At 29.2% G+C, this 13,758-nt stretch overlaps 1 protein-coding gene across 1 annotated transcript; it reads left to right on the top strand.

Annotated features, from left to right (window-relative positions):
* The first annotated feature begins 3,883 nt into the window (after positions 1–3,883).
* On the top strand, positions 3,884–12,875 carry LOC126715863 (cocosin 1-like). The gene is made up of 4 exons (XM_050416688.1): positions 3,884–4,051; positions 4,750–4,973; positions 11,216–11,942; positions 12,549–12,875. Exons 2-4 carry the CDS (start codon positions 4,778–4,780, stop codon positions 12,700–12,702), a joined length of 1,077 nt encoding a protein of 358 aa, XP_050272645.1. The 5' UTR covers positions 3,884–4,051; positions 4,750–4,777; the 3' UTR covers positions 12,703–12,875.
* The last annotated feature ends 883 nt before the right edge of the window (positions 12,876–13,758 follow it).

Genomic DNA, 13,758 nt, shown 5'->3' with positions numbered 1-13,758 from the left:
TAATTTTTTTTTTTTTTTTATAAATATATATATAGATTTATAGTGTATAGCATGTCATATCATTTAAAATTTTAAATAACATAATTGTAGATATAACTTTAAATTTAGTTCTTCTATATAAATATCACAACAAGCTAAGCTATTAGCCCATCATATGTCAAAATAAAATTAAAAAAAAAAAAGTATACATACATGGGTCCACTACAACTTAAAACAATTATATTATTGTTAGTTTGTTTAGACCCCTGTACACTCAGATTATTTAACCTAATTTATTAACCAAATTGATACTTAAGTTTATTATTTAGATTTAGGTTAAACACATACAATCATATCACTTAGGTTAGGTTTGGATTGCACTGAAAAGGAAAAAACATGCGCGTCTGCGTTTTTTCTGTGGGTCTCGTGCACTATTCATGGGACCCGCAAGTACGGATTTCAACAAAGTTTTCTTTAAAACTGGGTCCCATAGCACTATTCCCACATTTGAAAATAATTTTGTTATAGTATTTTCAGTTTTCAGCAATAAGCAATATCGAAACAAATCTTTAGTGCAGAAAAGTAAAGAAGACAAGCAATATGAAGACCCAGGAAAACTAATGAAATAGTCCAGTTTCAAGGTAAAAAACCTAGGAAAAATTTAACCTAAATTATCTTCAAGGTAACAAATTCACTATGATAGAATGGAAGTTTTACAATAAATCTAATCTATAAATCTAAAGCTACCTCTTGTAGTACTTACTCACACGACAACGTGCAGCTCTAAATTTACGGACTCTTCTATCTGAATTTGTCGCACACAAACACCCACTTTTGTGACTCTAAGATCCCACTCCAAGCTTTAAATGATCAACTATGTATGATCTTATTGCAGCAACTTCAGATTTACCGGTTCTAATAATGCGTAGATGGAATTCCGATAGTAACTTTGAAAGGAGAAAGCATAGTACCATTTAGATCTCAAAAGAGCACTTCCAAAGTTTCTTCAAAACGTGCCGTATAGTTTCCTTTAAATACTAAGAGAATTAGATTTGAAACACTAATCACGTAATGAGTTTAATGGCTGTTGGACTTAATTAAAATTCTGCAGACTCGTGTCTCGATCGGTCGAGCCCTATTCTCGATGGGTTGAGCCTTGTTCTTGATCGGTCGAACCTGGCATGTTTCGAATTCTTGAACCTTCAGCTTCCTTATTCTTGTGTCTGACTTGCTACACATTGAGTATTGTTTAATATACCTTATAGACTCTAAGATTTATATCTAGAGAAGTTTGTGCTCATGGTTTACCAATTATTCTAAACTTTTATAACCTAACCATTATAAAAATTTTGTTCATTTTTTTAACTACTAGAATTTTTCATATTTAACTCAAACAATGAAATAAATCTATTCGATTCCAACCATGAAAAGGATAGGCTTAGGAATTAGAATTCATAAGAAAACCATGAAATAAATCTATTTAATTCAAACCATGAAAAGGACAGGGTAAAATTCACAAGAAAGATGAGAGTAAGGACAGGCCTTGATGGTTTCTTATGTATACATTTTCTAAATCTAAAGATTCAACATCATTTTTGTTAACAGCGGGGACGTAGCTAGCTTTGGACTAGGGGCAATGGCACCCCTAATTTTTTTTTAAAAAATATTATTATGAGTACGTTTGGATTGGGCTGATTTCCAGCGCGTCTGTGTCTGCATTTTTCCCCTTTTTTTTTCACGCGTTTTTGAGACTTACAGCTACTATTCATGTACTGTTCAATGAACAATAGCCGCAAAGTTTGACTTTTCTAACTTTTTTCAGCCAATCAGTGCACATCGTGTACTGTTCACGGACTCACAAATTTCACTTTTCAGCAACTTTTTCATTAAAAATGGGTCCTACGGTACTATTCACATATTTAAAAATTATTTTGCTACAGTGTTTTTCAGTTTTCAGTTTTCAGCTATATCCAAACAGACCCTATATATATATGTATATTAATTTTGGGCAATTTTGTTCTATAAAATTACATTTTTTCTTTTAAATAATATTATTAATTCTTTTAAGAATAATGTTGTAAGGACACAAAATCTTTAACGGCCCAACAACGATGTTGGGCTCGCACACGGAAAGTCCCTCACAATAATATTTGTAGAGAGTGGGATTAAAAGGCCAGCGTTGGATCATAGGGGGGGACATCTCGAGCCGGACTTTAGGTGAACCACCATGAGATGATGCTTTGGGCTGGATGTTAGGCCCATCAATCTTGCGTCTAGGAGGATTTGGCTCCTCGGATCATGTCCGAGGAGCGATGGTGTTGTCCTCGGTTACCCGTCGGCGGGTTTTTAGGTGGGATCTGGCATATATTCTCCAGACATTCTCTTTCATCAAGTCTTTTTTTAGAAGCTAAATGGGAGACCCCCTTCCTTATTAGTTTATCTTTCCTTTTATACTAGCCTACGTTTGTTGTTCCCCGTCCACGTGTAGGGTCGATCTTTCCAGGACAGATATCTGTCACATCAATTTAATTCCAAAATTACTGTAGATGATCCATAAAGCCTAAGATCCCGGCTCTGTTAGGGGCAGTGTCATGTCAGGGAAGGGTATTAAAGACAACTTCCCCAGGATATTTTCTGATCCTTCTAGCGTACTCGTGTTTCATTCCTATCCTTGAGATTTTGGGCCTGCCGAGGACGAAACCGTCCTCGGCTATGTCTTCTTCGGGCTATTTTTATGTTTCCTAGTTTCGAGCTTGGGCCCTGGCCTCCTTCAGTTTAAGACCGGTGGGCTTCCTATAAGCGTGTGGGCCGAACCCATAAATTATTGGACCCCACAAATGTTATACTCACAAACTTTTTTATAATATTTTTACAAACTGTATTTTGGTAGCAAATTCTTATTGGTTTGCATATGAACCCACCACTCATATCATTCTTTTACTTACTAGTAATCACTTATTACATCAATAATTTATAAAAAAGTTTGTAGTGCCAGTATTTTCCTTATTTTAGTGACTATAAAAAAAATTTATAGATCTAAAATCTAAAACAAAATATACAAGCTCCAAAAAAAAAAATAGCTCATCAACAAAAATTACTAATAGTAAAACTTAAAAAAAAAAATTAATTAAGCTCAATTAACCAACTTTATTTAAAATAAACAACCTGTCATTTAAAAAATTTTAAACAAAAATAATTTTGTTCTTATTGACATAAAAAAAAAAAAAAAAAAAAAAAAAAAAATCTCTAGTAGAGTTAAAGGCTGAAAGTGCTATACACAATTAATAGTAAAATCACCTTTCTTGACTCAAAGCTCTAGTTCCGTACTTGGTAGACAGAAAAGAGGTTTTTTTCAACAAAAAGGATTTGGCAATGAGAAGGACATAGTAAAATTGATCTACAACTACAAGTCGGCGAAACATAGTACACGTATATACTCTATACGTGTTTATCAAACAAAAACCAAAGTCCACGTGAAGAGTAAACAGCCATGGAATGAATGACATCTGTACTTCCAACAAAAGAGCGAGTGTTTATACTCAAACCAAAGACCACCTTCGATTAATTTCAAACTTGCCTATAATTAAATGGAGTGATCTTATCGACAAAAAAAAAAAAAAAAAAAAAAAAATCAGCAACTAAGTAATAGTAGAGTTAAAGGCTGAAACTACTACGCATAACTAACAGTAAAATCACCTTTCTTGACTCAAAGCTCTAGTTCCGTCCTTGGTCGACAGAAAAGAGGTTTTTTTCAACAAAAAGGATTTGGCAATGAGAAGGACATAGTAAAATTGATCTACAACTACAAGTCGGCGAAACATAGTACAGATGACATCTGTACTTCCAACAAAAGAGCGAGTGTTTATACTCAAACCAAAGACCACCTTCGATTAATTTCAAACTTGCCTATAATTAAATGGAGTGATCAACCTCTTCATTTTTCTCATCATATAGTTTCCTTTTAAGTTTGTTTCCAAAGAGAAAAAAGAAAAGTTCACATTTCCTTAGTTCTATCAATATAGTGGAAATTGCTATTTGCTAGTGTTCATTCTAGCCTCAAATAAATTTACAGGTACACGAATTTCATTGCTGCCAGAGAATTTTTTTTTTTAATATTTTTTTATGAATAAAATTATGTTTGTTAAACATCTGACTTCTGTACTTTATTTTGCTCTAACAGTAACAAATAAAAAAAAAAAGAAAAAAGAAGATAATGTGAAAATTATGTTTGTAGATAATCATCATAAGTTCATAACTCTTTGTTTTCTCTGTATCTTAAATTTATCTTATGGCTGCTTGGCTTGCCTTGATAGCTACTTATTTTCTTTATTTAAGTTAGCGTATCTATATGTTTGTTAATAGCTTTTAAATTTTTTTTTTCTTTAAAGTTTTATTTACTTATGTTCAATTTTTTAAAGGCTCATTTGTTTAGGAAAATAACTACAATTTAACAAATTTCCAGAAACTAAAAAAACAAGTTTTTTATACAAACAAGTGAACTTAGTTTTTTTTTTTTTTTTCCTTTAATTTTTTTCAAAACGTCAAAATCAAGAATCAAATCTATTGAACCAACACCCTCGGAAACACATTTATGTTTTGTGTTCAAATTTCAAATGACTGTAAATGCACTTATGTGATCAGCATCTTAACTTCTCAACCCAATTTTGTATTGATTGATTCATTGAAGGCAATATCTTCTTTGTCTTAAACATTACACTAATCAAAATGCTTCTTCATCTTCTTTTTTTCCTTTTCTTTTTTAAATGGTAGTACTAATTAAGTGAAGTGCAAGAAAAAGATGGAGTTTGACTTGACACCCAAGATTGCACAAAAGGTTTTCGAGGGAGAAGGTGGAGCATACTATAGTTGGTCAAGTTCTGAATTTCCGATACTTGGTGAGGACAAGGTTGGTGCTGGTAAGCTTGTTCTGCAGCCTCGCGGCTTTGCTCTTCCCCACTATGCAGATTCTTCCAAAGTCGGTTATGTTCTTGGAGGTTAGTGCAATATGTCTATCCATAACAAATCTATATCTCACTTGTAAATATTGTATTATAGGACCAATGACTCTACTCTAATTTTCTATATATATTATGACATAAGTTTTACACGTAATTAATCATAAAAAATTAATTCAAATATTCATTTATAAGCAATGCTTAAGATTTAACAAATTTTACTACATACATCTTACAAATTAATATATTACCAATCATATAAAAATAGTTTGAGTAATGTTACAGGTACAAACTATTTTACAACATTTTTATAAACTGTTAATGTGGCCAGTTTTTTATTAGTTTTTATCTGGGCCACCATTAACATTACTTTTTCATTTATTAATAACCACTTATCACATCAATAATTTGTAAAAGTTTTTATAAAAAAATTTATATCTCTAACATTACTTTTTATTTATTAGTTGTTGGCTTGTTGCAGTAGCACTAATCACACTAATTGTCATGTCACTTTGCAAGCCTTTTATAATAAAATTGATAGCAACTTTAATATTTTCCTTCATTTATTATCTTATATATAAAAAGCGGCAATGTCGCTACAGTGATTTAACACTGTGCATTCAGTGTTAAATCACTGTTCAACTACAGTGAAATTTTCGTGAGGCACTTGTCTTTTATTTATTTATTTATTTTTCAGTCTTTCGTTTGTTTTTTTTTTTTTCTTTTATATATACTGTTATACTGACACAACAAATTTCACAATATTTTCAAAAAGCAACAATGCCACTACAGTGATTTAATATTGTGCATTCAGTGTTAAATCATTGTTCATCTATAGTGAAATTTTCGTGAGGCACTTGTCCTTTTTTTTTTTTTTTTTTTTTTCTTTTATATATACTATTATACTGACACAACAAATTTCACAATTATTGAAATGTCAATTTCTTATAAGTCAAAATAAAATAATAAAATATGAAATTGTGACCAACCATAACTAAAAATAAATATTTTGTGAAAAGCCGCAATGCCGCTACAGTATTTTAGCAATGTTCATTCAGTGTTTTTGCATTGTTCATCTACAGAGTCATTTTGGTGTGCCACTTTGTCTTTTTTTATTTTTTTAAGTTTTTAGTTTTGAACAGTAGCTACAGTTCCAAGAGGCGCTGTAGCTACAGTAACTACATTTTTTTTTCCAGTCTTCCGTTTGTACTTTTTTTTCCTTTTATATATATTGTTATACTGACACAATAAATTTCACAATATTTTCACAATTATTGAGATGCCAATTTCATTACTGCTTTAGTGTTTTAGCACTGTTCATCTACAGTGCCATTTTGGTTAGCCGCTTTGTCCTTTTTTTTTTTTTTTTTTTTTTTTTTTTAAGTTTTGAACAGTAGCTACAGTACCAAGCGGCACTATAGCTACAGTTTTTTTCTTTTCTTTTTTCAGTCTTCCGTTTGTATTTTTTTTCCTTTATACATATTGTTATACTGATACAACAAATTTCATAATATTTTCACAATTATTGAGGTATTAATTTCTTATAAGTCAAAATAAAATAATAAAATATGAAACTGTGACCAACCACAACTAAAAATAAATCTATATATATAAAAGCGTGAATGCACTAAATCACTGTGGCTACAGTGTTTTGGTTTCGTGAGCCACTTTTTTTTTTCCCCCAAGTTTTGAACAGTAACTACAGTGCCACGTGGCACTGTAGCTACAATAGTTATAGTTTTTTTTTCTTTTTTTTTTCCTGTAATCAGTTTGTGTTTTTTTTTTTCCTTTTAAATATTTATGTAAGCTGGTATATATATTGTTATATTGACACAACAAATTTCACAATATTTTCACAATTATTGACGTGCGCGAATGCACTAAAGCACTATAGCTACAGTGCTTTGGTTTCGTGAGCCGTTTTTTTTTCCCAAGTTTTGAACAGTAACTACAGTTCCAAGTGGCACTGTAGCTATAGTAGCTACAGTTTTTTTTTTTTCCTTTTAAATATTTATGTAAGCTGGTATATATATTGTTATACTGATACAACAAATTTCACAATATTTTCACAATTATTGCTGTGTCAATTTCTTACAAGTTGAAATAAAATAATAAAATATGAGACTGTGACCAATCACAACTAAATATAAATATTTTGAGAAAATGTTACAACACTTATTGTGCAGTGCTTTTGGTTTATTCAACTGGCACGGTAGCTACAGTGCCTAAAGTTTGTTTGTTTGTTTGTTTTTTTTTTTTCTTTTCTTTTAAATATTTATGTAAGCTGGTATATATATTGTTATACTGACACAACAAATTTCACAATATTTTCACAATTATTGATGTGTCAATTTCTTACAAGTCAAAATAAAATAATAAAATATGAGACTGTGACCAGCCACAACTAAAAATAAATGTTTTGAGAAAATGTTACAAAACTTATTGTGCAGTGCTTTTGGTTTATTCAATTGGCACAGTAGCTACAGTGCCTAAAGTTTTTATTTTTTATTTTTTTTATTTTATAGTAATCGGTTTGTGTTTTTTTTTCCTTTAAATATTTATGTAAGCTGGTATATATATTGTTATACTGACATAACAAATTTCACAATATTTTCATAATTATTGACGTGTTAATTTCTTACAAGCCGAAATAAAATAATAAAATATGAGACTGTGACCAACCCCAACTAAAAATAAATATTTTGAGAAAATGTTACAACACTTTTTGTGTAGTGTTTTTGGTTTATTCAACTGGCATGGTAGATATAGTGCCTAAAGTTTTTTTTTTTTTTTTTAGTAATCGTTTTGTATTTTTTTTTTAAATATTTATATAAGCTGTTATATATATTGTTATACTGACACAACAAATTTCACAATATTTTCACAATTATTGACATGTCAATTTCTTACAAGTCAAAATAAAATAATAAAATATGAGACTATGACCAATCACAACTAAAAATAAATGTTTTGAGAAAATGTTACAACACTTATTGTTATCACAATATTTTCACAATTACTGAGATCTCAGTTTTTTATAAATCAAATAAAAAAATGCTAAGTCCACAACATTTTAACATTAATTTATATAGTGCCTAAAGTTTTTTTTTTTTTTTTTTTTTCCAGTTATCGATTTGTGTTTTTTTTTAAATATTTATGTAAGCTGCCATATTTATTAACTATATAAAAAGAGCCCAAGGCTCATGAATAGTATTTTTTTGGTTTATTCAATTAGTGAGGTGCACTTTCTCTTTTTTTTTTTTTTTTTTCCCTTCAAGTATGTCAATTGGTTTGAGCTTTGTTTTTGTTTTTGTTTTTTGTTTTTTTAAGATCTTTATATGTTTACATTGTACTTGCAATGCAAGTTTACGTTGTAAATACACAAAAGTGGTTAATATTATACACATTTGCACAAAAAATGGTAAATATTATACAAATTTTGTAAATGTGTACAAAATTTGCCAATTTTTTTGTGTTTAAAATATAAATTTACATTGTAACTAAGTACAATGTATACATAGAGATATTATGAAAATGTTGTGATGCATGTGTCAATTCCTTATGGGTCAAAATAAAATAAAATAAAATAAAATAATAAAATATTATACTGAGATCTAGCACAACTAAAAATGTCGTGACATTTTGTTGTTATTACAATATATTCACAACTATTGAGATGTAAGTTATAGGTCAAAATAAAATAATAAAATATTGGACTGGGATCTATCACGGTCTTATACGATTGAAATTAACTTTTTATAACATAATTATCAAAATTCTTAAAATTAATGTCTCTTTTTATTAATGTAAATCTTTTTGTATTTTAAAAATCAAATAATTTTTATTTTTATTTTGTGATACAAATAAAATCTAAAATTGATCTTAATCACTACTTTTTTTTTTCACATGGCTAGCACGTGCCTTGCACGTGTTGCCTTGACTAGTATATACAAAATCGCAAACGTTTCACTTATGGTTGATCTTATAATATTATGTTACAAAAAAATTTGAGATCTTACAATATTACATGACGATCTTCTCAAAAAAAAAAAAAATTATATTATATTGTTTATAAATAAATAAATAAATAAATATATATATATATATATATATATATATAACAATCATAAAAAACACCTATCAATAACTATCATAATCATTGAATTTCAGATTTAAACACAAAAAGAAAAAAGTGAAAAAATCTATATCATGTTAATTAACCTTTTTCGTGTATTATATGAGTTACCGTCTAGTTTATTATATTGTTGAAGTAATGTTAATCACATTCATTAACATGTCAATTTGTAAATATTTGTAATAAAATTTATTATAATTTTTATCTTAAAAAAGGAGTTTGGTGATTTTCTGCTTTCACCGCCAAGTCCAAAACATGTAGGAATTCCTTACCCATAATGTGTAAACTCAATCCTATCTCCTAAGACAGTACAATTGTCTTATTCATATATCAGTTTCTGGTGCTGTACGTCAATCCAATGTATATGGACAAATGTTCACCAAAAGTCTATTGACTCTATTGGCACTAGCAGTTGGTCACATTTGACATTCCCATACAACGGTCTTAATTAACTCATGGCTCCCAATCAGCGGTGGTGCTGAAATTACAATTCAAATTCAATACATATACGACATTAATTGGGACCACAACATTTATATATATATATATTAATAGGCAAATCTTAGAGAAAATTCAATTAGATTTTACAATTGAAATCCAATTTTGCACCATATGTCTTAAATTATTTATTTTTAAAGAGAGTTTTATTTCTTAATTTTGGAGTCAAATGTGAAACCACAACATAAATATCTATCCAATTAAGTTATTGTGTACAAAAACCAAAGAGTCTAAAATTAATAAACATAAAAAAAAAAAAAATTAAAATGGACAATTTACATTTTTTACCTAATAATATTCTTACAAGACTTTTTAATGAGTTAAAAAATATATATATAAGAATGACTGTTAATAATATTTAAATTATATATGTAAGAATTATACTATACATCTTAATGTATATCTTTTATGTATATCCATGCATATATATGGGGTTACAAGTTAGTTTTCATAATATATATATATATATATATATATATGACATGTTCTTACTAATTTATAATAATTTAGAAGGAACATTGTCCCCGCTAAATACTTGAGGAGTAGGTTTATTAATTTCAGATGTGAGTAAATCTGTAAGTTTTAGATTCAATCGACCACATTATCGGTTTATGAGACATATTTTCAAAATGTTTTATAGACAATGGGTGTAGGGTAGATCTATGGCAAGGTTTGGGGGCCATGGTCCCCAAATAATATAAAATTCTTTTATATTATGTATAATTATTAAAAACTTTAAATATTTAGCAACAAAAATATATAGAAGTTTCCCAAATGTTTGAGTTAGTTCAATGATGCTCTTAAAAACCAATAAAATTTGTCAATCGGTCTAGTAGTTATGGAGACAAGATAGTTTTTGTTTTCTCAGATTCGTTTTTTGTATATGTTTAATATCCAACTAGATAGTTTTTGTATACTCATTAGAATTTAAAAGATGATAAAATTTTCTAAAAATTTATTTTACAAATATACATATGTGAAAATTGTTAATTTTATATATAATATATTTATAAATTATGACCTATTCTAGTATCAAAATATTAATATTTATATATATGTGTATGTTTGTTTATGCGTGTATGTGATGACTTATCTTGATTCATGATTATTATATTAATACCAAAATATGATTATTATATTAATACCAAAATTTGGCCCTCAAACAAAAAATTCTAACTCTGCCCTGAATGGATGGAATAGTTTTTTTTTTTTTTTTTTTTTTTTTTTAGAGAGTTTCAACCTATAACATCCGTTTCTGATGATAACTCTTTATCATAAGATCAAGACACCAATCAGTTTTTGGTGTAGGTGAGGATTGAACCCCAGATCTCTTATACAACCATCAGAGACTTTACCAGTTGAGCTAACTGGAACACACGGATGGAATAATTTGGCTAAAGGTTAAAATGCTATTTCTTTGTATCAAATATATATATATATATAAGTTAATTTATTACTTATTTGGTAAAATGATTTTTTTTTTTTTTTGAGAAACCTATTTGGTAAAATGTTGGAAACAAACAAGTTATCGAAAATTACATTATGCGAAACTCATCGTCCAACCGGCCAATATTTGATGATTTCTTTTGATAATCCATAAGCTTCTTACCATTCCCTAATATATATCATTGACTGTTAACTGGTGCAGGTGGTGATGGAATTGTTGGAATGGTATTCCCTAAAACATCAAAGGAGGTGATATTGAAACTCAAGAAAGGAGATGTCATACCTGTGGTAATGGGAGCAGTCTCATGGTGGTTCAATGATGGAGATTCTGAATTGGTTATAGTATTCTTAGGTGAAACTTCAAAGTCATATATTCCTGGCGAATTCACCTACTTCTTTTTAAGTGGGGCTCTAGGTATCATGGGAGGTTTCTCTCCAGAGTTCCTTAATAGAGCTTATAAAATGAATAAAGATGAAGCAAATAAGCTCGCAAAAAGCCAAACTGGGGTTCTGATAATTAAGCTACAAGGAGGAAAAACTATGCCTAAACCAAACGAAAACTATACTAATAAATTGCTCTATAACATTGAAGCTGCATTGCCTGATATTCGTGTCAAGAATGGTGGACAAGTCACTACATTGACAGAAGCCAAGTTTCCTTTTCTTGATCAAGTTGAGCTGAGCACCAAACTCGTTAGACTTGATGCTAATGCAATGTTTTCACCAACGTATACTACTGATTCTTCAGTTCAATTGATTTATGTTGTGAAAGGGATTGGTCAGATTCAAATTGTGGGCATTAATGGTAAGCAAGTCTTGGACACTGAAGTGAAGCCTGGTCACTTGCTTGTTGTACCAAGATTTTTTGTGGTTGCCAAACTTGCAGGTGGAGATGGACTGGAATGTTTCTCTATAACAACATCTAAGAAGTAAGCATTAGTCATCTTTTACCATTTTCTATAGACTAATTACACTTCTAAATTTTACGGTTGTTTTCATTTTCGTTTTTTAATTTTAAGGTTTTTATTTTCTTCTTGATTTTAGTTCATCAAATTTGATTCCATCTTCAAAATGGTCACACTATCTATCTACGTGGCTGATCTAATTAATCTCTATGATTTAATTTTCAAAATGATCTTTCTATCCATCTCTATGATTGATATGACCATTAAATGCCAATAAAATGACATTAATTATTGTCTTCTTTTTGTTCCCCCTCTCTTTTAAAGGTCAAATTTGTAATGAAGATAAACATAATGAACACTTTGAAAACAAAATCAAATTAGTGGAACAAAATGAATCATCTCAAACTTAAGGGACCAAAATGAAAATAACTTCAAACTTTATGAGTTGAAGTGTAATTTAGTTGTTTCCATTGTGTACCTTGTCCTGCCAATTGAATGAGATAACTAATCCAATCATACTAATTTAAAATTGGATGGCAATTTTTTTTTTTTTGGTTAAATTTGTCAAAATATTTTATACAATAAAATATTTTTTAACATCTCTCTCTTCCCCTTTTAAATGTTCTGCAGGCCTGCCTTCGAGAATTTAGCTAGTAAGGCATCAGTATGGCAAGCATTATCTCCTATGGTGATTGAAGCCTCCCTGAATGTTTCTACAGAGTTGGAAGAAATTTTCAAGTCAAAAATTGGAAAAAACACTATCCTTATCCCTTTCAATAATTAATTAGATCCTAGTCATTTAAATATAATGTTTTGTAGTTATGTAAAATAAAAGTAACAACATATTTTGTTGTTCCTACTAATATATTAAATAATAAATAAAATACATTTATGGAATCGCAAATGTATATGTACCAAATAAATATTATTTCACATACTAGAGATAAAATCTAGACATATTATTGTTTATCAAATAGATTATATGAAATGTTTCTTTTTATGTAATGTTAATTTCATAATATTGAAAGATACTTTTGGGTTTGCCTCAACAGAATTCCAAAAGGGGGGAATGACAAATTGGTTAGTGACAACACCCCATTTTGGACCCCTGATTAATTTTCTCAAAATATTTCATGCAATACATGGATGTACCAAAAATATTATTCTACCAAAAGACCCCAAAAATATGGTTTCACTAGGTTTGTTGACCTTGATCAGACTTCGAAATGATGAATTTCTCATATTTAGGGTCAAACCCTAGTTTTGATTGAAGATAACCAATTTTGAGCATGTTTGCCTTAAATTTAAATAGACTTCTTACTATCCAACTAGGATAAGAGTGATTTCTTATTAAAGAATATGAAATTCCTATGATTTAATTATTCACAGGTACACATCACTTTAATTACATGCATAAATATATACAAGTATATATAAAAAATAGGTCAAAATTCAAAACTCATTCTCTAACTTTGACTATAATTCATTTTAATACTCTAATTTTACTTTAATTCATTTCAAGTCTTTAACTTTTAAATTTATTCAATTACAGCTTTGTTCTGTTAATCTGCTCCGTCCTAAGGGTCTTGAAAACGACACAATTTTGCATTTTTAATGATTTATATTTATTTTTAATTACCGGAATTAATTTTTAATTATTATTTGCAATTAACGAACTAAAAAAATTAATTACCGAAGGTCTCGTTCACCCTCTCAAAAAAAAAAAAAAAAGAAGGTCTCGTTCACGGTCCACAATATCGAACAAGCTCACCTTCCTTTCCCTCTATGTTTGCCTCTGCCGGCGGTTGATTTCATTGAACATTTTTTTTCGTTTCAAATT

This window comes from Quercus robur, chromosome 2 (genome assembly GCF_932294415.1).
Source record: "Quercus robur chromosome 2, dhQueRobu3.1, whole genome shotgun sequence".
NCBI lineage: Eukaryota > Viridiplantae > Streptophyta > Magnoliopsida > Fagales > Fagaceae > Quercus > Quercus robur.
The sequence above is the reverse complement of the archived record's forward strand: the minus strand, read 5'-3'. Positions and strand labels throughout refer to the sequence as shown.